The 19,536-nt window shown below is 45.0% G+C and overlaps 1 protein-coding gene across 2 annotated transcripts in view; it reads right to left on the bottom strand.

Moving 5' to 3' along the window:
* Positions 1–328: 328 nt before the first annotated feature.
* LOC147425487 (uncharacterized) overlaps positions 329–19,536 on the bottom strand; it is a 48,522-nt gene continuing 29,314 nt past the window's right edge. For both annotated transcript variants that reach the window (XM_086499801.1, XM_086499803.1), the window contains exon 4: positions 329–703. In XM_086499801.1, coding sequence (XP_086355927.1) covers positions 586–703 — 118 coding nt within the window. In that variant the 3' untranslated portion in view covers positions 329–585. The remainder of the gene's footprint in view (positions 704–19,536) is intronic.

Below are 19,536 nucleotides of genomic sequence, written 5' to 3'. Positions count from 1 at the left end.
ATGCCTAACTCCCTTTTGAATGAAGGCTTGTTTCAGATAGCCAGAACTGTTATGGATTGATACCAGTAGCCAAGGCAAGCCCCTTGGGGTTAACCATTTCTGTATATGAGAGACAGCCTTCACAATACAAGTCCATATATGAAATTTCTAGTTTCAAAATGCATGATGCCTTGACTCAAAAGGCCATGTCTCCAATTTAAAGTAGCAATGGTTATTTGATTTATTGAGAAGCCGCCTTGGCGCAAAGAAAGATCGTAAAAAAAGGACAAAATGTCCAATTTGGCAAAAATGAATTAGAAATGATAAAAAGGACCAAGGTAACACATAGTTTATTGTTTCTTCTGAAAGCAAAAGTGGCATTAGTGCGAATAAATGCTTCTTTCATCGATGAGTTGCATAGTGAGGGAACAAAGTCCAATGCAAGGCCACAGTTGTCTTTTGAGGCTTTTTCTTGCCATATATTTAACATGTTGTGGGAACAAAAAGTCAAAAATTGGTTTATATTAGAGGGAACAGCCCAGTCTTAGAGAGAACAATGTTCAGGCATGTAAAGAAGGATAGATCATTTATGATCAGGGTTTGGGCTCAGCTCTTTTTGGCACCATTCTTCTTAGACAACCCTGGTGCAGTGTCTGCTACACTACCCCTTCCATGTTCTTCACAAATGCTTGGTCCCTCCACAAACTTCTTCAGTGGTGCAATCCTAAACGAACAAGAAAGACAATATACCATCAAAACAACAGACCCTATGGCTCTTAAGACTAAAAGACCCCTGTTCCTAGTCATCCTAAATAAAGGGGTCAAATGATTACCACTTGCAAATCAAACAGAAAGGTAAACCTTCTAACTTGTCCAAGGTTCACAAGGTCCATGTTGCAGGAAATTCAACATTTGAATGTGAAAACCCTTCAAAATCTCTTTTATTTCACCTTAAATTATAAAAGAAAGTAGCTTCACACTTTCTTTAAGCAATAACATGTGAGAAAAGTAACCCTTACTTTGTGCAAACTTCATCAAAATTTCTTTATTATCTCAGCAATCCCCAATCACATGTGAAATCTTACAATACTGCAAGGGATGCACACGATAAGTAGCTGACTCAATTAGCAGTGCATAGACGACTCCCTTCACAAGCACTGTCTCTCACAAGAAAATAGGCGTAAGTGATTTGAATGCAACTGTATACCGTCTCAAGTAAACCTACTCAGAAAATACGCATTGCAGACTAAGGTGGATGAATCTATGCTCCCACTCACTTAGAAGGAAAGCCCCTTTGAGCGATGTCTTCATGTCTGCAAATTGGTTCAAGGATTGCTCCTCTGAGCATATTAGTTTCTTAATGATTAACGAAGAAGCTAGAGGCTGCATAGGCACAATTTGGAAGAGCAACAACTTCTGCAGCGAATGATAGAGGTGGCAGAGACCAAATATCGCACAAACACAATCCCTTTCTGTCACAAAGTGATGACGTGGCTACGGACAGCAGAAACCCTAATTTCTGCCAAAAACCCTAAAAATCCTGTAAACCCTAATTTCCGAAAATCGCGGAGGTGGAGTTGCTTTTGATTTGAAGCATTTGGGGCTATGCTTTTGGCATCCCTTGTAAACATTTAAATAAGTGGTTTGGGCCTTCACTTCTGAGACTCCAGAGCATCTGGACGCAGAGTCTGAGAGTGAAACCCGAGCCACTCTCTTGTATTTTAAACTGATTAATACAAAAAGAAATACCGAAAGGGGTGCCAGTCTCTGGGGCCAATATCTCTAGGCACGGAACTCTGCCAGGCCAGTGCAAATCTATTGTGATCTGTGAATTGTTTTGAAGTGGTTATTTGGTGTTGTCGCGATTGATTCTTGACTTGGAGTGTCCAAGTCTGTTACAGTGGTATCCAAGCACGGCCGATTTCTCTTCTACGGGAAATCCGATCCCCAATTATTATTTTTTTCCGCGGCACCTATGGCTTCACGCAAGGATCAGTCAACTCCCTCTGCATCTGGAGATGCGGGCAGGGATCACAACGAAGATTCTGACAGAGAGTATGGCCCGCCTCGGCCTACTCAGGCGGAGCAAAGAGAGATGAAGCGTCGTCAATTGATCGGCGATGCAACAAAGATGATGCTCAGTTTTGCGAAGGATCCGAAATTGGCAAAATATATAAGCAAGACTTCTTTGGTTGATGCACGGATTGCTCAGCTTTTTGACGCACAAAAAAAAGCCAAAAAGCACGGCAAAAAGCAGAAGAAAAGCACTGACTTCCCGGGATATTTGGGTTGTCAGTCGACTTTTGACAAGGCAAAGAAACAGAAGAAGCGTATTCGATTTGAAGGCGTACCCAGTTCTTCTTCTTCTTCTTCTTCATCTGACAGTTCTTCTAGCTCTTCAGATTCGAGCGAATAAGACAGAAAAGATAAAAAGCGAAGCAAGAAACAAAGGGCAAGAAAAAGGCAAAGAAGGCTATATCTCGCCCAGAGACTGACAGTTTTATTGAGGACTCGTCTACAGACAACTCAGATTCTGATGATGAAAACTTATATGCAAACAAGAAGAATTTTTACAAAGCCAACCAGTATGACTTTCTCGAAGATAAAAGCAAGAAAGTCCGAGAGTTTAAGGAAAGTGGCCACTCAATCAAGTTTGATACTTTTTCAGGATACTCAGATGCTTCGAAGGCTTTGTCATTTATACAGTAGTTTGACATTGCTTTCACGGGAGGACGCTATTTAGAGCACTCCAAGATTCGGAGAGCTACCTCTTACCAAAAGGGGAATGCTCGTACTTGGCGGTCCACGCTTCTTTTAAACAAGACTGCGCCAGTTAAATGGCTGAAATTCAAAAAGCTTTTTATTTCTTCTTGGTTGACGCAAGAATATGAACGAGATATACGAGCTGCTTGGAACCATCTTCGGATGACCAAGAAAGATACAATCAATGCTTACTATGAAAGATTCTGGAGCTCTTTCCTACCCGCCTCTTCATTCAAGAAGATCTCGTTCAGAGAACAGATTGAGCGGTTTACCTTGGATCTACCTACAGAGATCCGAGATCACTGCTTGGAACAGAAATCAGCTTCTATTCAGGAGTTGATGAGTCATGCAAAGCGGGGCTTTTCCATTCGCTCTGGCAGTCTGACCTACCCCACAGATGAGGCCATGACACAACGAGCCGAACAAACTTCTGGGAATGAAAGTGGAAAGAAAAAGAACAATCCAGAGAAAAAGGATGCACGACCCAAGCTTACTCTTGAGGAGAGAGCTCGCTTCATCAGAGAGGGGAAGTGCTTTGGATACGGGAAACATGGACATATCTCCGCGAAGTGCCCTAAAAAGGCATAGAAAGAACAGAATGATAAAGACGACGACAAACCTGAGAGTTCGAGAGCAGTTGAGGAACGTGGCAGAAAAGGCAGATAGAAAAGCAGAACTGGTACCACATGGCGTGGGATCTGCACCGAATCTAATGAATGAAAGTACAAACTTTGCCGCTTTTTACAAAGTGAAGGATCAGGAAGCTCTTTTGAAGGAGCCAAGGCCAACTTCTTTTCACTTGGAATTGGCGGCTCGATTTGGAAATTATGCCCGACAGATTGACGCCACAGGCGGAGGTAGTTCGACTGGCACCCGGATGGGATGTTGCCATTACACCGAGCATTGGCAAACTTCGTTTGCAATGACAGGATCCCTTGGTACCACAAGAACTACGCCGTGGTTGACTACCGGGCCGAGAAAGCGACTTTGATAAATGAAGGGCTTAGAGATTGTACTTGATGAACTTCAGTTTCTTACTCATTCTTTTGGGAGAGAACTGAATGATGGATAAAGGTTGAATATGTTTTGACCTGATCAAAAGAACGCCAAGATTTTTCTCCACACTCATGTCGATTGTTTTTCAGAGGACCTGAAGATTATACCATTGATCTGATACCTTGAAGCACACCATCGAACCGGCCACCTTACCGTGTGAGCCGAGTACAGACTGAAAAGATTATGAACCAAGTGAAAGACCTCTTGGAAAAGGGTCTTGTCCAGCATAGTACTTCACCGTATTGCTCTCCACTGTTGTTGGATTTGAAGAAAGACGGATCTTGGAGAATGTGCATCGATTATAGCGCTCTCAACAAAATCACCATCAAGAACAAATTTCCGATTCCTAGAATCGATGATATACTCGACAGGTTACAGGGATCCTCGTGCTTTAGCAGGATTGACTTGAAGAGTGGATATCATCAGTTCCGAATCGCGCCGGGAGACATCTAGAAGACAGCCTTTCGGACAACTTTTGGGTTATTTGAGTTTTTGGTGATGCCTTTTGGCTTAACCAATGCTCCTGCGACATTTAACCGGATGATGGACAGGATTTTTCAAGAGTACAGGCTATTTGTTGGCACTTTCTTTGATGATATCATTGTTTTCTCCAAGAATGAAGCAGAACACCGAGATCATATGCTTCAGAGATACTTTTTTTTTTGGGACACTTTGTCTCAGCTATCCGTGATTGGCCCGATTTGAAGAATGTCCATGAAGTTGAAAGCTTCTTGGGACTATGTTCGTACTACACACGGTTCATACGAAAGTTTGCAGAGGTTGATTCCCCTTTGCATATCTTGATACAAAAAGGAGTCCCTTTCTCGTGGGGATCCACAGAGGTGACTGGCTTTCAGACATTGAAAGAGAAATTGACTACAGGACCATATTTGACTTTGTCGGACTTGCAGAAGTCATTTGAAGTATTTTGTGATGCTTATGGTCGAAGTCTGGGTGCGGTCTTGATGCAAGAAGGCCATGTCATTGCTTACGAGAGCCAATTGTTCTCTAGGCCGGAGATGACAACACAGATTTATGAGAAAGAGCTTTTGGTGGTTATCCATGCTCTTACTCAGTGGCGGCATTACCTACTCGGAGCGGATTTTACTGTCTTTACAGACCTTCAGAGTTTGCGCTTCTTCTTGTCACAGAAGCAGCTTTGAGAAAAGCAGATGTGGTGGGCGAACATCTTGTCACAGTTTCATTTCCAGATTGTCCATGTGCAGGGACAGAAGAATGTGGTGGCAGATGCTTTGTCTCGAAAGCCGTTGGTTCTGGCTATTTCCGCGATACATCATAAGAGCTTCGAGGATATGGTCGATCAGTATGCCACAGATACAAATTTTGCAGATATTTTCACACGGATACGAGATGGGGAGACAGTAGCTGGATACTCCCTTCGGGATGGCTACTTGATGAGAAAGACTATGTTGTGCGTTACCCAGCCGTTGCGGGAAAAGGTTACAACTGAATGCCATCGTCCACCTTTTACGGGTCACCGCGGCATTGCTACCACCATGAAGGGGTAGAGAGATACTTCTTTTGGCCGAGACTCAAAAAGGATATGGAAGAGTTTGTGCGCAGTATGCCAGAAGGTCAAGTTTGACAAGCATAAGGCACAGGGATTGTTACAGCCTTTACCCATACCCACCCACCCCTGGGAAAGTATTGCAATGGATGTCATTTTCGATCTCCCGAGAACACAGAATGATCACGATGATTTTCCGATTACATGGCACGTCTGAGACGATTGTCTCCGACAGAGACCCCAGATTTATGAGTTTGTTTGGGAAGGCAATTTGGGAGAGCATTGGCACGCGGTTGCAGTTCTCGTCATCGTTCCACTTGCAGACTGACGGGCAATCTGAGATTGCCAATTCAGTGGTTTTAGATTTATTGAAGTCTTGTATCTCGGATCAGAAGACTCAATGGGAAAAGAACTTACCTTTGGTGGAATTTGCCTACAATAACACGATACACTCTTCAACGGGGAAGACGCCATTTGAGATTGTTGAGAGTGCTGCGAAGGTTCCATCCTTCCTGAGCACGAAAGATTAGATATTTGAAGTGGATGAATATTCGCTAGATTTGGATACGGCTTTCGCCAAGGTTCACGAGACTTTGTAGAAGTCTCAAAAATGACAGAAAAAGGCAGCGGATCGCCATCGTCGTGACGTGAAATTGAAGGAGGATGATTGGGTGCTCTTACGTTTTGAGAAGGCACGCCTACGAAAGAAAAAGGGAAAGGAGAGGCTTTTTCCAAAGCTTAGTATGCGATACTACGGACCTTTCCATATCACTGAAAAGATAAATGATGTCTCCTTCCAATTGAAACTGCCAGATACTTGGAGGATTCACAATGCATTCCATGTGAGTCTCTTGAAACCTTTTAAAGGTGATGTGCCTCATGATGGGAAGCTTGATAAGCAACCCTAAGTGGAAGAAAACGAGGAGATCCTTGTTCCTGAACAGATTTGGCACGTAAGGATACAAAGAAAGATAAAGTCCGAAGGCGGTTCTTGGTTAAGTTCAAGAACTTTCCTGCATTTGATGCGAAGTGGATGGAGGAGGAGGACCTAGCAGATACTCCTCGGATTGTGAAACTTTACCTCAATATTTTGGCTTAGCATAGTCTACTCCAAACGGAACCCAGAAATTTAGCTTGGCTGAAGATCTGGTGCAGTGGGATGCACAAGAGGGGAGTTACTCCGCTCCTTTGTCAACAGATGCCTTGATTTTGATACTAAAGCCACTAATGTCTCCTTGAGCTTCAGGGATACTGAGAGCTGACAGTATTCTGCTGGATCACTTTATGAAATGGAATTCCTGATAATGATATTGATTTGTTCTTGACTTCTTTTGAGTGCAGGAACTGAAAGACGAAATGACTGCAGCATTTTGGTCTGATTGATCTCGAATAGACATGGTTGCAATAGGGGTTAGTGAATCGGACATCGATGAGGTCCCGATTGGCCTAGATGTGATTGCTGGCTACATTGCCGATAAATCATGGTCTAAGATCCGAATGAATGTTGAATGTCATGTGATGTCCTGTGATGTCGTATGATGTGACTGTCGATTTTGTACATGAGCTAGATGTGTGTTCCTAGTATGTAGGTACTAACAATCAGTGTCTGCTAAGACGGTTTAGGGCTTTTGTCGGTTTTGCAAGCATAATCGCGGTTGATTACAATGCTTTCAAGAGGGGGGTATGTCACAAAGTGATGACATGGCTACAGACAGTAGAAACCCTAAAATTCTTGCAAACCTTAATTTCTACCAGAAACCCTAATTTCTGGAAATCACGGAGGCGGAAAAAAAAAATTGTTTTGAGCGACGCAAATCTTACTTTTTCTCTGCGCAATGAGAAAGAGAGAGAGAATGCTTTTGCTTTCAAGTTTTGACTCTCTGTGAGAGAGAGGTTCCTTTTGATTTGAAGATTTTGGGGCTTTGCTTTTGGCATCCCTTGTAAACATTTAAGTAAGTGGTTTGGGCCTTCACTTCTGAGAGCATCTGGACGCAGAGTCTGAGAGTGAAACCCGAGCCACTCTCTTGTACTTTGAACTGATTAATACAAAAAGAAATACCGAAAGGGGCACCAGTCTTTGGGGCCAATATCTCTAGGCACGGAACTCCGCCGGGCCAGTGCAAATCTATTGTGATCTGTGAATTGTTTTGAAGTGGTTATTTGGTGCTGTCGCGATTGATTCTTGACTTGGAGTGTTGAAGTCTGTTACACTTTCTTAACTTGGTTCCTTCTACGTAGAGAATGTTCTTTTCCATTTACGGATGAGTTAGAGACAGATCCAAGGAGCAGATAGTGACATAAGACAATGACACCATACTGGGATCCCAACACAACCCTCTCCAAGGGCTATCCTCTTTGTTACTAGAGACATAACATGACCCCAACGGAGTTAGACCATAATGGAACCCTGCAATGGACAAAACCGGCTGGACCGAAGCAACCCTAAAAAGTGCTGATGTGGCTAACAATACATATGCCTGGAAAAAGTGTCCCAAAATGTGCAAGCAAACAGATGGGCCGGAAATCGCAAAAAAGCCTCATGAGCAATAGTCTTTTGGGTTTGAGTGCTTTTGAGAACAACTTTCAAGGCAGTTGCTTTTTTAGGCCACGGGCATTTAAATACAAGCCTTGGGGCCTCAATATGGCATTCTCGTGCGTGCGGAAGCAGAGAAGAGCTCTCCAGCAGTTGTACTATCACAAACTGCTGACGTGTCAAGCCACTGAAGACCTAGAAGAATTCAAGGAAGGTGGACAAGCAGTCAAATTTGATACCTTTTCAGGGTTTAGAGATACCCACAAAGTCCTTTCCTTCATTCAGCAATTTAACATAGCTTTTTCTGGAGGGCACTACTCACAGCACTCAAAGCTTAGGACGGCATCTTATCTGAAAGGAAATGCACGGACATGGTGATTTACTCTTCTCTTCAGAAAAGAAGCACCGACCAAGTTGCTTAAATTCAAGCGACTTTTCATTTCCTCTTAACTCACTCAGGAGTACGAACGTGATGTGATTACAGCTTGGAATCATCTTCGGATGACCAAGGGAGACACTTTGGATCTATACTGTGAAAGATTTGGGATTCTTTTCTACCTGCCTCTTCCTTCAAAAGATCAGTTTTAAGCAACAAATCGAGCGGTTTTCTTGTAAAGAGATTCAAGATTACTGTCTACTACAGAAGTCCGAATCCATCCAGCAATTGATGGGACGTGCTAAGCAAGGGTTTGCTATGCATTCGGGTAACCTGACTTATCCCAACAGTTCAACACTTGACATCAAGGACCGGACAAAATTTGACCAATGACAACAGAAGGAAACAGCAGAAGAAAGATACTCGTCCCCGTTTGATGGAGGACTAGAAATCAAAGTATCTCAAAGAAGGCAAGTGTTTTGATTGTGGAGAACAAGGGCATATTGCCGCACAGTGCCCCAAAAAGGCACACAAAGGACAATCAGAAGATAGGCCAGACAGTTCCAGAGCAACCAAGAACGCCGCAGAAAAGGAAAGATGAAATCAGGACTGGTACCAGATTGTGTGGGGACCGAACCAGATCAGATGAAGAGAAGCACATAACTTTGCCGCCCATGGGGCAAAGTACGAGATCAAGAAGCCCTCATCTTCTTTGATGGAGGAGCCAAGGCCAACTTCATTTCACCCAGATTAGATTAAGTCACGGGCATAATTGTGGTGCATGAAGCTCTCTATCTTCATTGCACCATCAAGGTCCCAAGGAACACAAAGCTTGCATTGTACCAAGTCTCTCTCTATAGGAGAAGCTATAATACAAAAGTCTTTTAGAGGGGGGACCGGCTCCACATAAATCCGATCCTCAACTGTTGTCAAGTTCTCTAATTTTGTCTCTTGCAAAGTATTGTTCATGCCAAGCTAATTAAGTACAATGGTTATATTGCTACCTCTAATCAAGTTCTCTCTCTATTTTCTCAAAGTATTCTCATAAAAATGCTCACTACAGTTCTCTAAATTCCGCTATTCTCAATGTTCATAGTCCAATACTGTTACACTACAGGAGCATCATCTTTGTGAGAGCCGCATTAGACAATGTGGTCAAATTTTGCGTGGTCGCTATGAGACATTTTGGTCAGCTGCATTTGGAGCTGGAGGTATCCAGGGAGGGATATGTATGACTATTGCGGATTCTTGGCAGTAGGCCATTGTGGGCAGAGGTATTATTGTGCCAGGTAGAGCTCAGTGGATTACTATGCGGGTTCAGGGTTGCTTATGGATTTCTTGAACATATATGCGCCCAATGTGGCAAGTGCATGAGCATGTGGCAAGTGCATGAGCAGAGTTCTGGCCTCATGTTGTTGAGTGTTTGCCGCATGCACAGCAGTGGTGTGTTGGGAGGGGACTTCAACATGTTGGAGGACCCCTCTGACAGGATTGGATGTAAGGTGCAACGGAAATGCATGTTGAACTTTGCTCAAGATGAGTGCTCCGAACTGTGCTCAAGGTTCCTTTTACTTAGGGAAGGGAGAGCCTTTCGTTCCTTTAGTGAGAGAGTGCAATGGACACAAACAAAGTGATGAACACTGTGAATGAAGGTGCATGAGACTGAGAGATAGAGAGAGAAGAGAATACGACACCGGAATGTTGTCAAACCCTCCTCCGAAGGCTCCACTCTCTATGGCGAGAGCGGTCTACTATTGATTGCACAAATCTCTACGATGCTTCGGACTTGCCGACGATGTCAACGACGATGAGGACGACGACGAGACGGGCTGAAATCTGCAAATCTTTATCTGCTGAATTCTGACTCTATGTCGATGACGATGTCGATGGCGACAATGTGACGACGACGCGCTGAAAACGCAGATGCTGAAATCTACATTTTCCGGGCTGAAACTGCAAACTTCAATGGATCAAACTGTGCGGCGAGGATCTGCTGCGGGAAGGTGAGATCTGCGAGGTTTGGGGGTTCTACTGCGGAAACTGACAGCTGAAAACTGAAAACGCCGAGTCTAGGGCTGATTCCGTCGCGAAGATCTGCAAAAACGCTGAGGTTGATCTACAAACCAAAAACGCTAGGGCTGAAAATGGGTCCTGCTGCAAACACGCTGTGGATCTGCCACTGCAAACCACTAACGCTAGTGCTGATCTGTCCTTTGCTGTCGTCATGCTAATGCAGATGCAAAAACGCTGGCTAATCTGGGTTCTTGTCCAAAAACGCTAGCTCTTCTGCTGTGATGCAAAAACGCTAGAAAAACTTGGGGTCCTACTGAGAAGTTGCCTGTGAGCAAGGTGCTACTGCTGCCTCTTCTGCCAGAAAGTGCTAGCGCTAGGTTTCTATATATACAAACTTAGTAAATTTGCCCTACCTAGTTCCCAACAAAAGTCACTTAAAAATAATCACTGAAAATTGGCTAAAATAGGGAAAATAGGCCTATGCACTGTAAAAATTCTCCTGATGGGTTCTGATGGAAATCTGATGATCATGCTATGTGCAACCAGAGGATATGCATCTAATCTAAGTGTCTGGACATGCACGCTCTGCGACGAACAGACTCACAAAAGTGCCAGATCACTTCCTATTCTAGACTGACTTGACTGAACTGAACCTTGGTCATGCTGTAGCTTGTCCACGGACACATAGGGTTGGATGTGTCACGTGACATCCCCTCCTTTTCAAAGTGACGTACTGGTACCGAATTGTATGGCGTCGAGGAAGATCGCCAATAACATCCGGAATCCTGGAAAGGACTCTTCGCCGGCCCACTCTGATGTGTGGGTCATGCGATACTTAAACTTCATAAAGGTCTGCAAAGTCTTCTTCTTTGGGCTGCGCCAAAAGTGACACAAAGTCATCTTCAATGCTTCCACTTCGTCTAGAGGTTCTTGCGGTTCTTGAGGGTCTTGAGGTTCTTGCGGTTCTTCTTTTGCTTGCAATCTGTGTTAGAGAAAGATCTTCTCTTCACCCGAGTTCTGCTCTTTTCCGCAGGCGCACCCCTTGGCGGCCTTGCGCTCACACCAAGGTTGCTTTCTCCCATCTCACGTCGATTGGCCGGCCGCTAAGTGCACGGTCCCTCTCAATGAGTGAAAAGAGGCACAAGGAGAGGCTAGACAAGCCCTTTTTTCTTGGGATTCCTGTCACTCTTTAAAAACACGATTAAGAATCGACATGCCCAAGAGGACTTGGGTTACGTGCGACTGCAACAAGCAAAAAAAAAAAATGTGGTTCTTTCCTTGAGTGATACCGAACACTGCCAAAGCTCTGATACCAATGTAATGTGCAGCGGAAGTGAATGTTGAACTTTGCTCAAGATGAGTGCTCCGAACTGTGCTCAAGGTTCCTTTTACTTAGGGAAGGGAGAGCCTTCTGTTCCTTTAGTGAGAGAGTGCAATGGACACAAACAAAGTGATGAACATTGTGAATGAAGGTGCATGAGATTGAGAAATAGAGAAAGAAGAGAATACAACACCAGAATGTTGTCAAACCCTCCTCCAAAGGCCCCACTCTCTATGGCGAGAGCGGTCTACTATTGATTGCACAAATCTCTACAATGCTTTAGACTTGCCGCCGACGATGAGGACGACGACGAGACGGGCTGAAATCTGCAAATCTTTATCTGCTGAATTTTGACTCTATGTCGATGACGATGTCGATGGCGACGATGCGACGACGACGCGCTGAAAACGCAGATGCTGAAATCTACGTTTTCCGGGCTGAAACTACAAACTTCAATGGATCTGACCGTGCGGCGAGGATCTGCTGCTGCGGGAAGGTGAGATCTACGAGGTTTGGGGGTTCTACAGCGGAAACTGACTGTTGAAAACTGAAAACGCTGAGTCTAGGGCTGAAAACGTTGAGGCTGATCTGCAAACCAAAAACGCTAGGGCTGAAAATGGGTCCTGCTGCAAACACGCTGTGGATCTGCCGATGCAAACCACTAATGCTAGTGCTAATCTGTCCTTTGTTGTCGCCAGGCTGATGCAGATGCAAAAACGCTGGCTGATCTGGAGCAGCACCAGCCCACTTGCACGGAAGAGCGCTTGAGACAGCCCCTTGTTTGGAACCCCGTGGTTTAGCACTCAGAGAGGCCACTTGGTTGGTAGTAGGCCTCATGTTTCTTGGGGTCCCATGGCAGAGGGCCGAGCCCGCACTCTCGGTGACTGGCTTCAGTTTTCAGGTTTGCCAGAGAAGGTACAAAGCATCCAGCTAGGAGACATGAGAGGGGTGCAGAGCATGTGCCAAGACATTACAGAAGCTTTACCAACTGAGTGGCTCACCCCTCTAGAGACAGCAACTCCCAGATGGATGGGGGCCTTCACGGAACTGGAGGTCCTCATCGCAATTCGTGCTTGTTCGGAGTCTGTACCCCCCATGTTCTTTGAGATCCAAGGCGAGGGTCGACTACACAGAGTCTCAGTAGAGGCTCCACAGGTTGCAGAGTGTTGTTTTCAGAGGACATGAATAGTAGGCATCTGTGGAAGGAATTGTGTCACAGATCCTGACCCAGCAAATCTTGAGACAGGCCACTGGAGGCTTTGGGCTTGGGAGAGCTGCCCTCTGGCACGAGTGCAGTGGGACTCTGTAGAGTGGTTTTCGAGAGACCCCTTCTCTTCAACCGACCACCCTGGGCTCCTTTTCTTTCGGTACATTGTTCGATTGGGGCATCACATACTGGCAGCACGGAGAGAGGCTCGTCCTGCTGCAGCACTTCATTGGCAGGAGGAGGATCTCACAGCTGAGTTCTTGTCAAGCTTTTGGGAGCGGTTCTGGGACTCCAGACAACCAAGGCGAGTCACTTTGTTGCGGTGGCTAGTTGCACACAGAGCTACAGCAGCGAGGAGCTAGCTGGTACATAGTGGCCTTTCGAGCCTCGACAGCTTGTGCACCTTGTGACCATCCTTTGGAGAGTCAGCGTCACTATCTGTGGGACTGCCCCATGGCACAGCAGGTTTGGCTTCGAGTTCTTCCGCTGATGCCAACTCTTTCCACAGTGCGACAGTACACTTGGGGTGTTGTTGCCTGGTCCACCCTCATGGGCCCGACGCTCCAGTTTGAGCTGTCTACCACCAGCAGGATGATAGTGATCCAGGAGGGTCGACCTACACTTTAGCCTGCTACAGAGCTTACCCCCCAGGAGTGGTGCAATAAGAGAGAGGTGTGTTGGGAGCTTGTCTATGGCCTGACACTCTGGTTCATTTGGCGGGCCCGTTGCTTCCGCATCTTCAAGGCTCGCTCTGTTCCATCGGCGGAGACTGTTCGTGACTTTTGGCTGGAGTTGATCCATACTCTCAGGGGGTCAGTTCGAGAGACTTCAGGGCAGCTCCGACCGCATGTGCGAGCGCAGAGAGGCTTTCCTGCAACTCTGGCGCCTAAGGTCCTTCACCACCATGGTCCAGGGTGTGCCCAGATGGCACTATCAGCCACCTGTGTGGCTCTTTCCTCCTCCCATTTTGTGATTTAGTCTCATTGTACATAATTTGTTTACTCACTGGGAGAGTCTCCCCATGCTTTTGATGTAGCCCTCTCTAGTAGAGGAGGTTTGTAGCCCCATGGGCAGTTTTTCTTAACTAATTGAAGGATCTTTTTCTTGCAAAAAAAAATAAAAAATTAAGGTGAAGTTGCTTACTTGGCCAAAACTTGAAACAAGTACTCAACTTTAAACTAAAAGGATAAGACATCTCAAAGACTTAATCCTAGATATCAAGAAGAACAAAGATCCAAACTTGACAATATGTGACCTCAACTTCGCTGCTTGTCCAAACAGGAAGTATACGATTATCACCTTATCATGCATAGCTTGGACAATAGCTATGACATCCCTACTCACGTCATTAGTGCCCAAGAGTAGATGCAGGTTTGTATAGAGGTCATTCATGCTTTGAACGTACTCTATAAAACCAACGAGCTGAGTTTCTATCACCCTCTAGAGGTGATGGGCATACTCAGCCATGATAAAGGCTAGCATTTGTCAAGCTAGAGCAAAAAATACTAGAAGCGCTAGAGATTAAAACATCAAAATCGTGTGTGACTAAGTCAAACGATAAGTGGGCTTTTAAGCTCCCCACTTTTATTGAAATTATTATTGGTTATCTTGAACATTCCAAAGGAAAAAACATTGAAAATAAACTTACTACGATGCAAAAATGAACTAACATTTTTCATGATTCTTTTGAATGAGTATCCTTTCTCAACAAGTAAAGAAATAAGATGGCAGGAGTGAACAACAAAAGCAGATTTACTAGAACAAAGACAAGAAAACGTAATTAGTTGAGAGCAAATGACATCGTACTTAGCTGAAAGCGAAATGTTCGAAGAAATGTGAGGCATACATATGATAATTAGATTGGCATAATCTGGTTCAAGATAGATATCTACTTCCGATGTCACGTGTGCACTTCACTTGCGCTACATGGACATGCTTCTACTACACTCTAGCATGAGTCATTAGGACAACATGTAGGTAATTTGCCGCATGTGAACCACCTCTTAGCATGCTATTTTTAATAAGTTATTTCAACTTATAATTTGCAAGGTAGTAGGGCTGTCTCTGTCCCTGTCCCTGCTCGACCCCCTATATAAGGAGCCTTTGGGCGCTAGGATTTTGCAGAAGAGGCAGCAGTAGCAGAGGAACGTGCAGACTTGGAATCGCACGCCAGCACCTAGCGTTTTCAGCCCCTTCTCACCAGCGTTTTCAGCCCATCATCTCAGTGTTTTCAGCCAAGACAGCCAGCGTTTTCAGCTTTGTAGCGCCAGCAGATTTCAGCCCTAGCCTCGTCGTGGTTGCAGATCCTTAGCCATCGACGTCGCTAGCAGATTCGGGCATTCAGTCGTCACTGACATCCTCATCGTCCTCGTCGACACAGTACCCCAGCACCTAGTGCCCCTTGTGCCTTGGCTCGGCATAAGGATCCACAAAACTCATCAAGAACCTCGTCGTCGTCGTCGTCGACATAGACCCATCAGTACCTCGTCGTTGACATCATCGTCATCAACATAGACCCATCAGTACCTCGTCATTGCCGTCGACATTGAACCTCTCCGTACCCCGCAGTACCATCAGTAGCATCAGTACCTATTAGCATCAGCATCTCAGCATTTAGTCATTGTATCAACATTGTGCAAGAATAAAGAAAGTACTTGCTCTAGCAACAGAGCAAGGGGCCCTTGAGAGTTTGGAACCCAACATTTAGTGTCGTTTATTCTCTCTCTCTCTCTCTCTCTCTCTCTCTCTCTCTCTCTCTCTCTCTCTCTCTCTCTCTCTCTCTCTCTCTCTCTCTCTCTCTCTCTCTCTCTCTCTCTCAATTCAATTCAGTTCTTTCAAATGCAGTAAAGTGTCCCTTGTGTTTGTGCAAAGTCCTAGATCCGAGCTAAATCCATAAACACTTCCGCTGCACCTGACATTGGTATCAGAGCTCTGCGTGCGCTTCGGGTTCGCGAACTCAAGGGAAGAACCTCAAGAACCCAAGACTCACCAAGAACCATCAAGAACCCAAGCAGAACCAGGAACCCCAGGAACCTCTCCCAGTTTTTTTCCTGAAAGAATCTTCCAGTCCCGATCATGGATTTATTAGGTCCCATCTTTATTGCCATGTCTTTGAAGGAAGAACGACATTGGATGCACGATAACCCAAATCTTGAGTATCAAGATTTTCTTGCCTCGTACGCGGATATGGAAGGAGTTGGAGAAAGGATCCCTAACCCTCTTCTGCATTCGCATTCGCATGTAGCTTGCATCCACTTCCGCCTTTGGAAATACCTCCAAGCACCCTTACCTTTCAGTTTCATCCGCAATGTTTTTACAATAGGACTATTTAGTATTCGAGTGGTCAGTACTTGTTCGCATGAAGGCTATACTCTGCGACAGTCACAAGGCTGGTACTCTGCAACAGACGTAAGGCTACCCAGCAACTCGTATGGTCTGTGTTTACATCGCACCAGACCTGCATTCGCAGTATCCACCAGTTTGGAGGAGTTTTCATCAGTTTATGCATCCACATGCATCAGAAGCAGTCAGCATCAGCAGTACAGAAAAGTATCCATAGATAGAAGTTCGACAGTTGTACCTCACCTTTAACAGGGAGGGATGTCACGTGCGCACTTCACTTGCGCTACATGGACATGCTTCTGCTATAGTCTAGCATGGGAGATTAGGATAGCATTTCAACATGTAGGTAATTTGCCGCGTGTGAACCACCTCTTAGCATGCTATCTTTTAATAAGTTATTTTTCAGCTTATAATTTGCAAGGTCGTGGGGCTGTCTCCTGCTCGACCCAGCCTTTCCCTCCTATATAAGGAGCGTTTGGGCACTAGGATTTGGCAAAAGAGGCAACAACACCAAAACAACATGCAGACTTGGAATCGCATGCCAGCACCTAGCGTTTCAGCCCCTTCTCACTAGTGTTTTCAGCCCATCATGATCAGCGTTTTCAGCCAAGACAGCCAGCGTTTTCAGCTTTGAAGCACCAATAAATTTCAGCCCTAACCTCGTCGTGGTTGCAGATCCTTAGCCATCGACAACGCCTGTAGAATCCGGCATTCAGCCTTAGCGTCGTCGTCGACAAAGTTACCCCAGCACCTAGTACCCCTTGTGCCTTGGCTCAAGAGTCAACAAAAGGATCCACAGAACCCATCAAGAACCTCGTCGTGGTCATCATCATCATCAACATAGACCCATCAGTACCTCGTCGTCGACATCATCGTCATTGACATAGACCCATCAGTACCTCGTCGTCGTCGACATAGATCTATCAGTACATCGTCGTCGAGAAAGATCCATCAGTACCTCGTTGTCGTCGTCATTGCCGTCGACATAGAACCTCTCAATACCTCAATACCTCAATACCTCAGTACCCAGCAGTACCATCAGTACCCATTATCATTAGCATCAATACCCATTAGCATCAGCATCTCAACATTTAGTCATTGTATCAGCATTGTGCAAGAATAAAGAAAGTACTTGCTCTGGCAACAGAGCAAGGGGGCCCTCGAGGCTCGAGGGTTTGGGACCTGACATTCGGTATCGTCTCTCTCTCTCTCTCTCTCTCTCTCTCTCTCTCTCTCTCTTTCATTCGGTTTAGTTCAATTCTTTCAAATGAAGTAAAGTGTCCCTTGTGTTTGTGCAGTGTACTAGATCCGAGCTAAATCCATAAACACTTCCGCTGCACCTGACATTCAATCCCAAGGGAGTTTGAAAAATCTTAAGGTCTAAAAAGGCACAACAATCGCTGTTTATGGTACAATTAACTTCACAAAACTCCTTAGGATGAATTCCTCTACCTATAGAACTCGAATTCAAGCACATAAAATCTCAAAAAGAAGGAACGTCAGGAACAAAAAAATCATCTACAAAGCGTCTTACATTACATAACTTGTGCAAAAATATTGGGCAAGTGTTAGCAAGGACAAGATGCTCCATAAAATCAAACTCATCAGTAAAAAGATAGAAATTAGGTAGAAAAACAACACAATTGGTGCAATAGTTTTCTTGAAAAGAGTCACCAACGGTTATATATAAACTCTCCAAAAAAAATCTAACCAAGCTATGATGTGTAAGGTACAGCGGAGTGAATGTTGAACTTTGCTCAAGATGAGTGCTCCGAATTGTGCTCAAGGTTCCTTTTACTTACGAAAGGGAGAGCCTTCCATTCCTTTAGTGAGAGAGTGCAATGGACACAAACAAAGTGGATGAACACTGTGAATGAAGGTGCATGAGACTGAGAGATAGAGAGAGAAGAATACGACACCAGAATGTTGTCAAAACCCTCCTCCGAAGGCCCCACTCTCTATGGCAAGAGCGGTCTACTATTGATTGCACAAATCTCTACAATGCTTTGGACTTGCCGACAAGATGGGCTGAAATCTGAAAATGCTAATGGCTGAAATCTGCAAATCTTTATCTGCTGAATTTTGACTCTATGTCGATGACCATGTCGATGGCGATGATGCGACGACGACGCGCTGAAAACGCAGATGCTGAAATCTGTGTTTTCCGGGCTGAATCTACAAACTACGCTGGATCTGACCGTGCGGCGAGGATCAGCTACGGGAAGGTGAGATCTACGAGGTTCGGGACTTCTACTGCGGGATCTAACTGCTGAAAACTGAAAACGCTGGTGCTAAAGGTGATCTCGTCGCGATGGAACTGCAAAACGTTGATCTGCCATGTTGATGCAAAAACGCTAGGGCCTGAATTTGTCCAGATGCAAAAACGCTAGGGGAATCTGTTGTGTCTTGCTGTCGCCAGGATGATCTGCTGTGCAAAATGCTAGGCTGATGTTGTGGATGAAAACGCTAGGCCTTCAGATGCAAAAACGCTAGATCTGCTGATGTGGGGGGAGTCTTGCTGAGAAGGGTGCCTATTGAACCTTGGTTCCTACTGCCTCTTCTGCCAGAAAGTGCTAGCGCTAGGTTTCTTATATACATGCTTGGTAAATTTGCCCTACTTAGTTCCCAACAAAAGTCACTTAAAAATAATAAGTGAAAATTGGCTAAAATACGGAAAATAGGTCTATGCACTGTAAAAATGCTCCCGATGGGTTCTTATGGAAATCTGATGATCATGCTGTGTGCAACCAGAAGATATGCATCTATTCTAAGTGTCTGGACATGCACGGCCTACAAAAACTCACAAAAGTGCCAGATCACTTCCTAATCTAACTGAGCTGAACCCGTGTCATGAAGTAGCTTGTCCACGTACACATAGGGTTAGATGTGTCACGTGACATCCCCTCCTTTTCAAAGTGAGGTACTGGTACCAAACTGTATGGCGTCGAGGGAGATCGTCAACAACGTCTGGAATCCTAGAAAGGACTCTTCGCCGTCCCACTCTGATGCGTGGGTCATGCGATACTTGAACTTCATAAAGGTCTGCAACGCTTGCTTCTTTGGGCCGCGCCGAAAGCGACACAAAGTCATCTGCGGCTCCTTCAATGCCTCAACTTCGTCTACAGTCATGCGTCTACCTTCTTCAAGAATCTCCCGAGATGAAAATTCCCGAAACCACTTCCAACACAAAAACATAAACATACCGATTCCATGAAAAGTGACTGGAAAAATTCTATTCCTTCGCTAAATACAGGAAAGCATCACGAATGAAACACTCGAGCAATGCGTGTTGACTAATCACTCGTACACATAATACTTCCTGTGGGGGTTCTTTGGACCTCGCCTCGAGAGCCAAGATTGGTTCTTCATGATTGATCGAATCTGCAATGAGGTTGGCTTCACTAGAAAAAGTATCAAC

The sequence above is a fragment of the Adiantum capillus-veneris genome, chromosome 25, assembly GCF_014529385.1.
Source record: "Adiantum capillus-veneris isolate H3 chromosome 25, ASM1452938v2, whole genome shotgun sequence".
Lineage (NCBI taxonomy): Eukaryota > Viridiplantae > Streptophyta > Polypodiopsida > Polypodiales > Pteridaceae > Adiantum > Adiantum capillus-veneris.
Note: the sequence above shows the minus strand (reverse complement) of the source record. Positions and strands in the feature narration are given on the sequence as shown.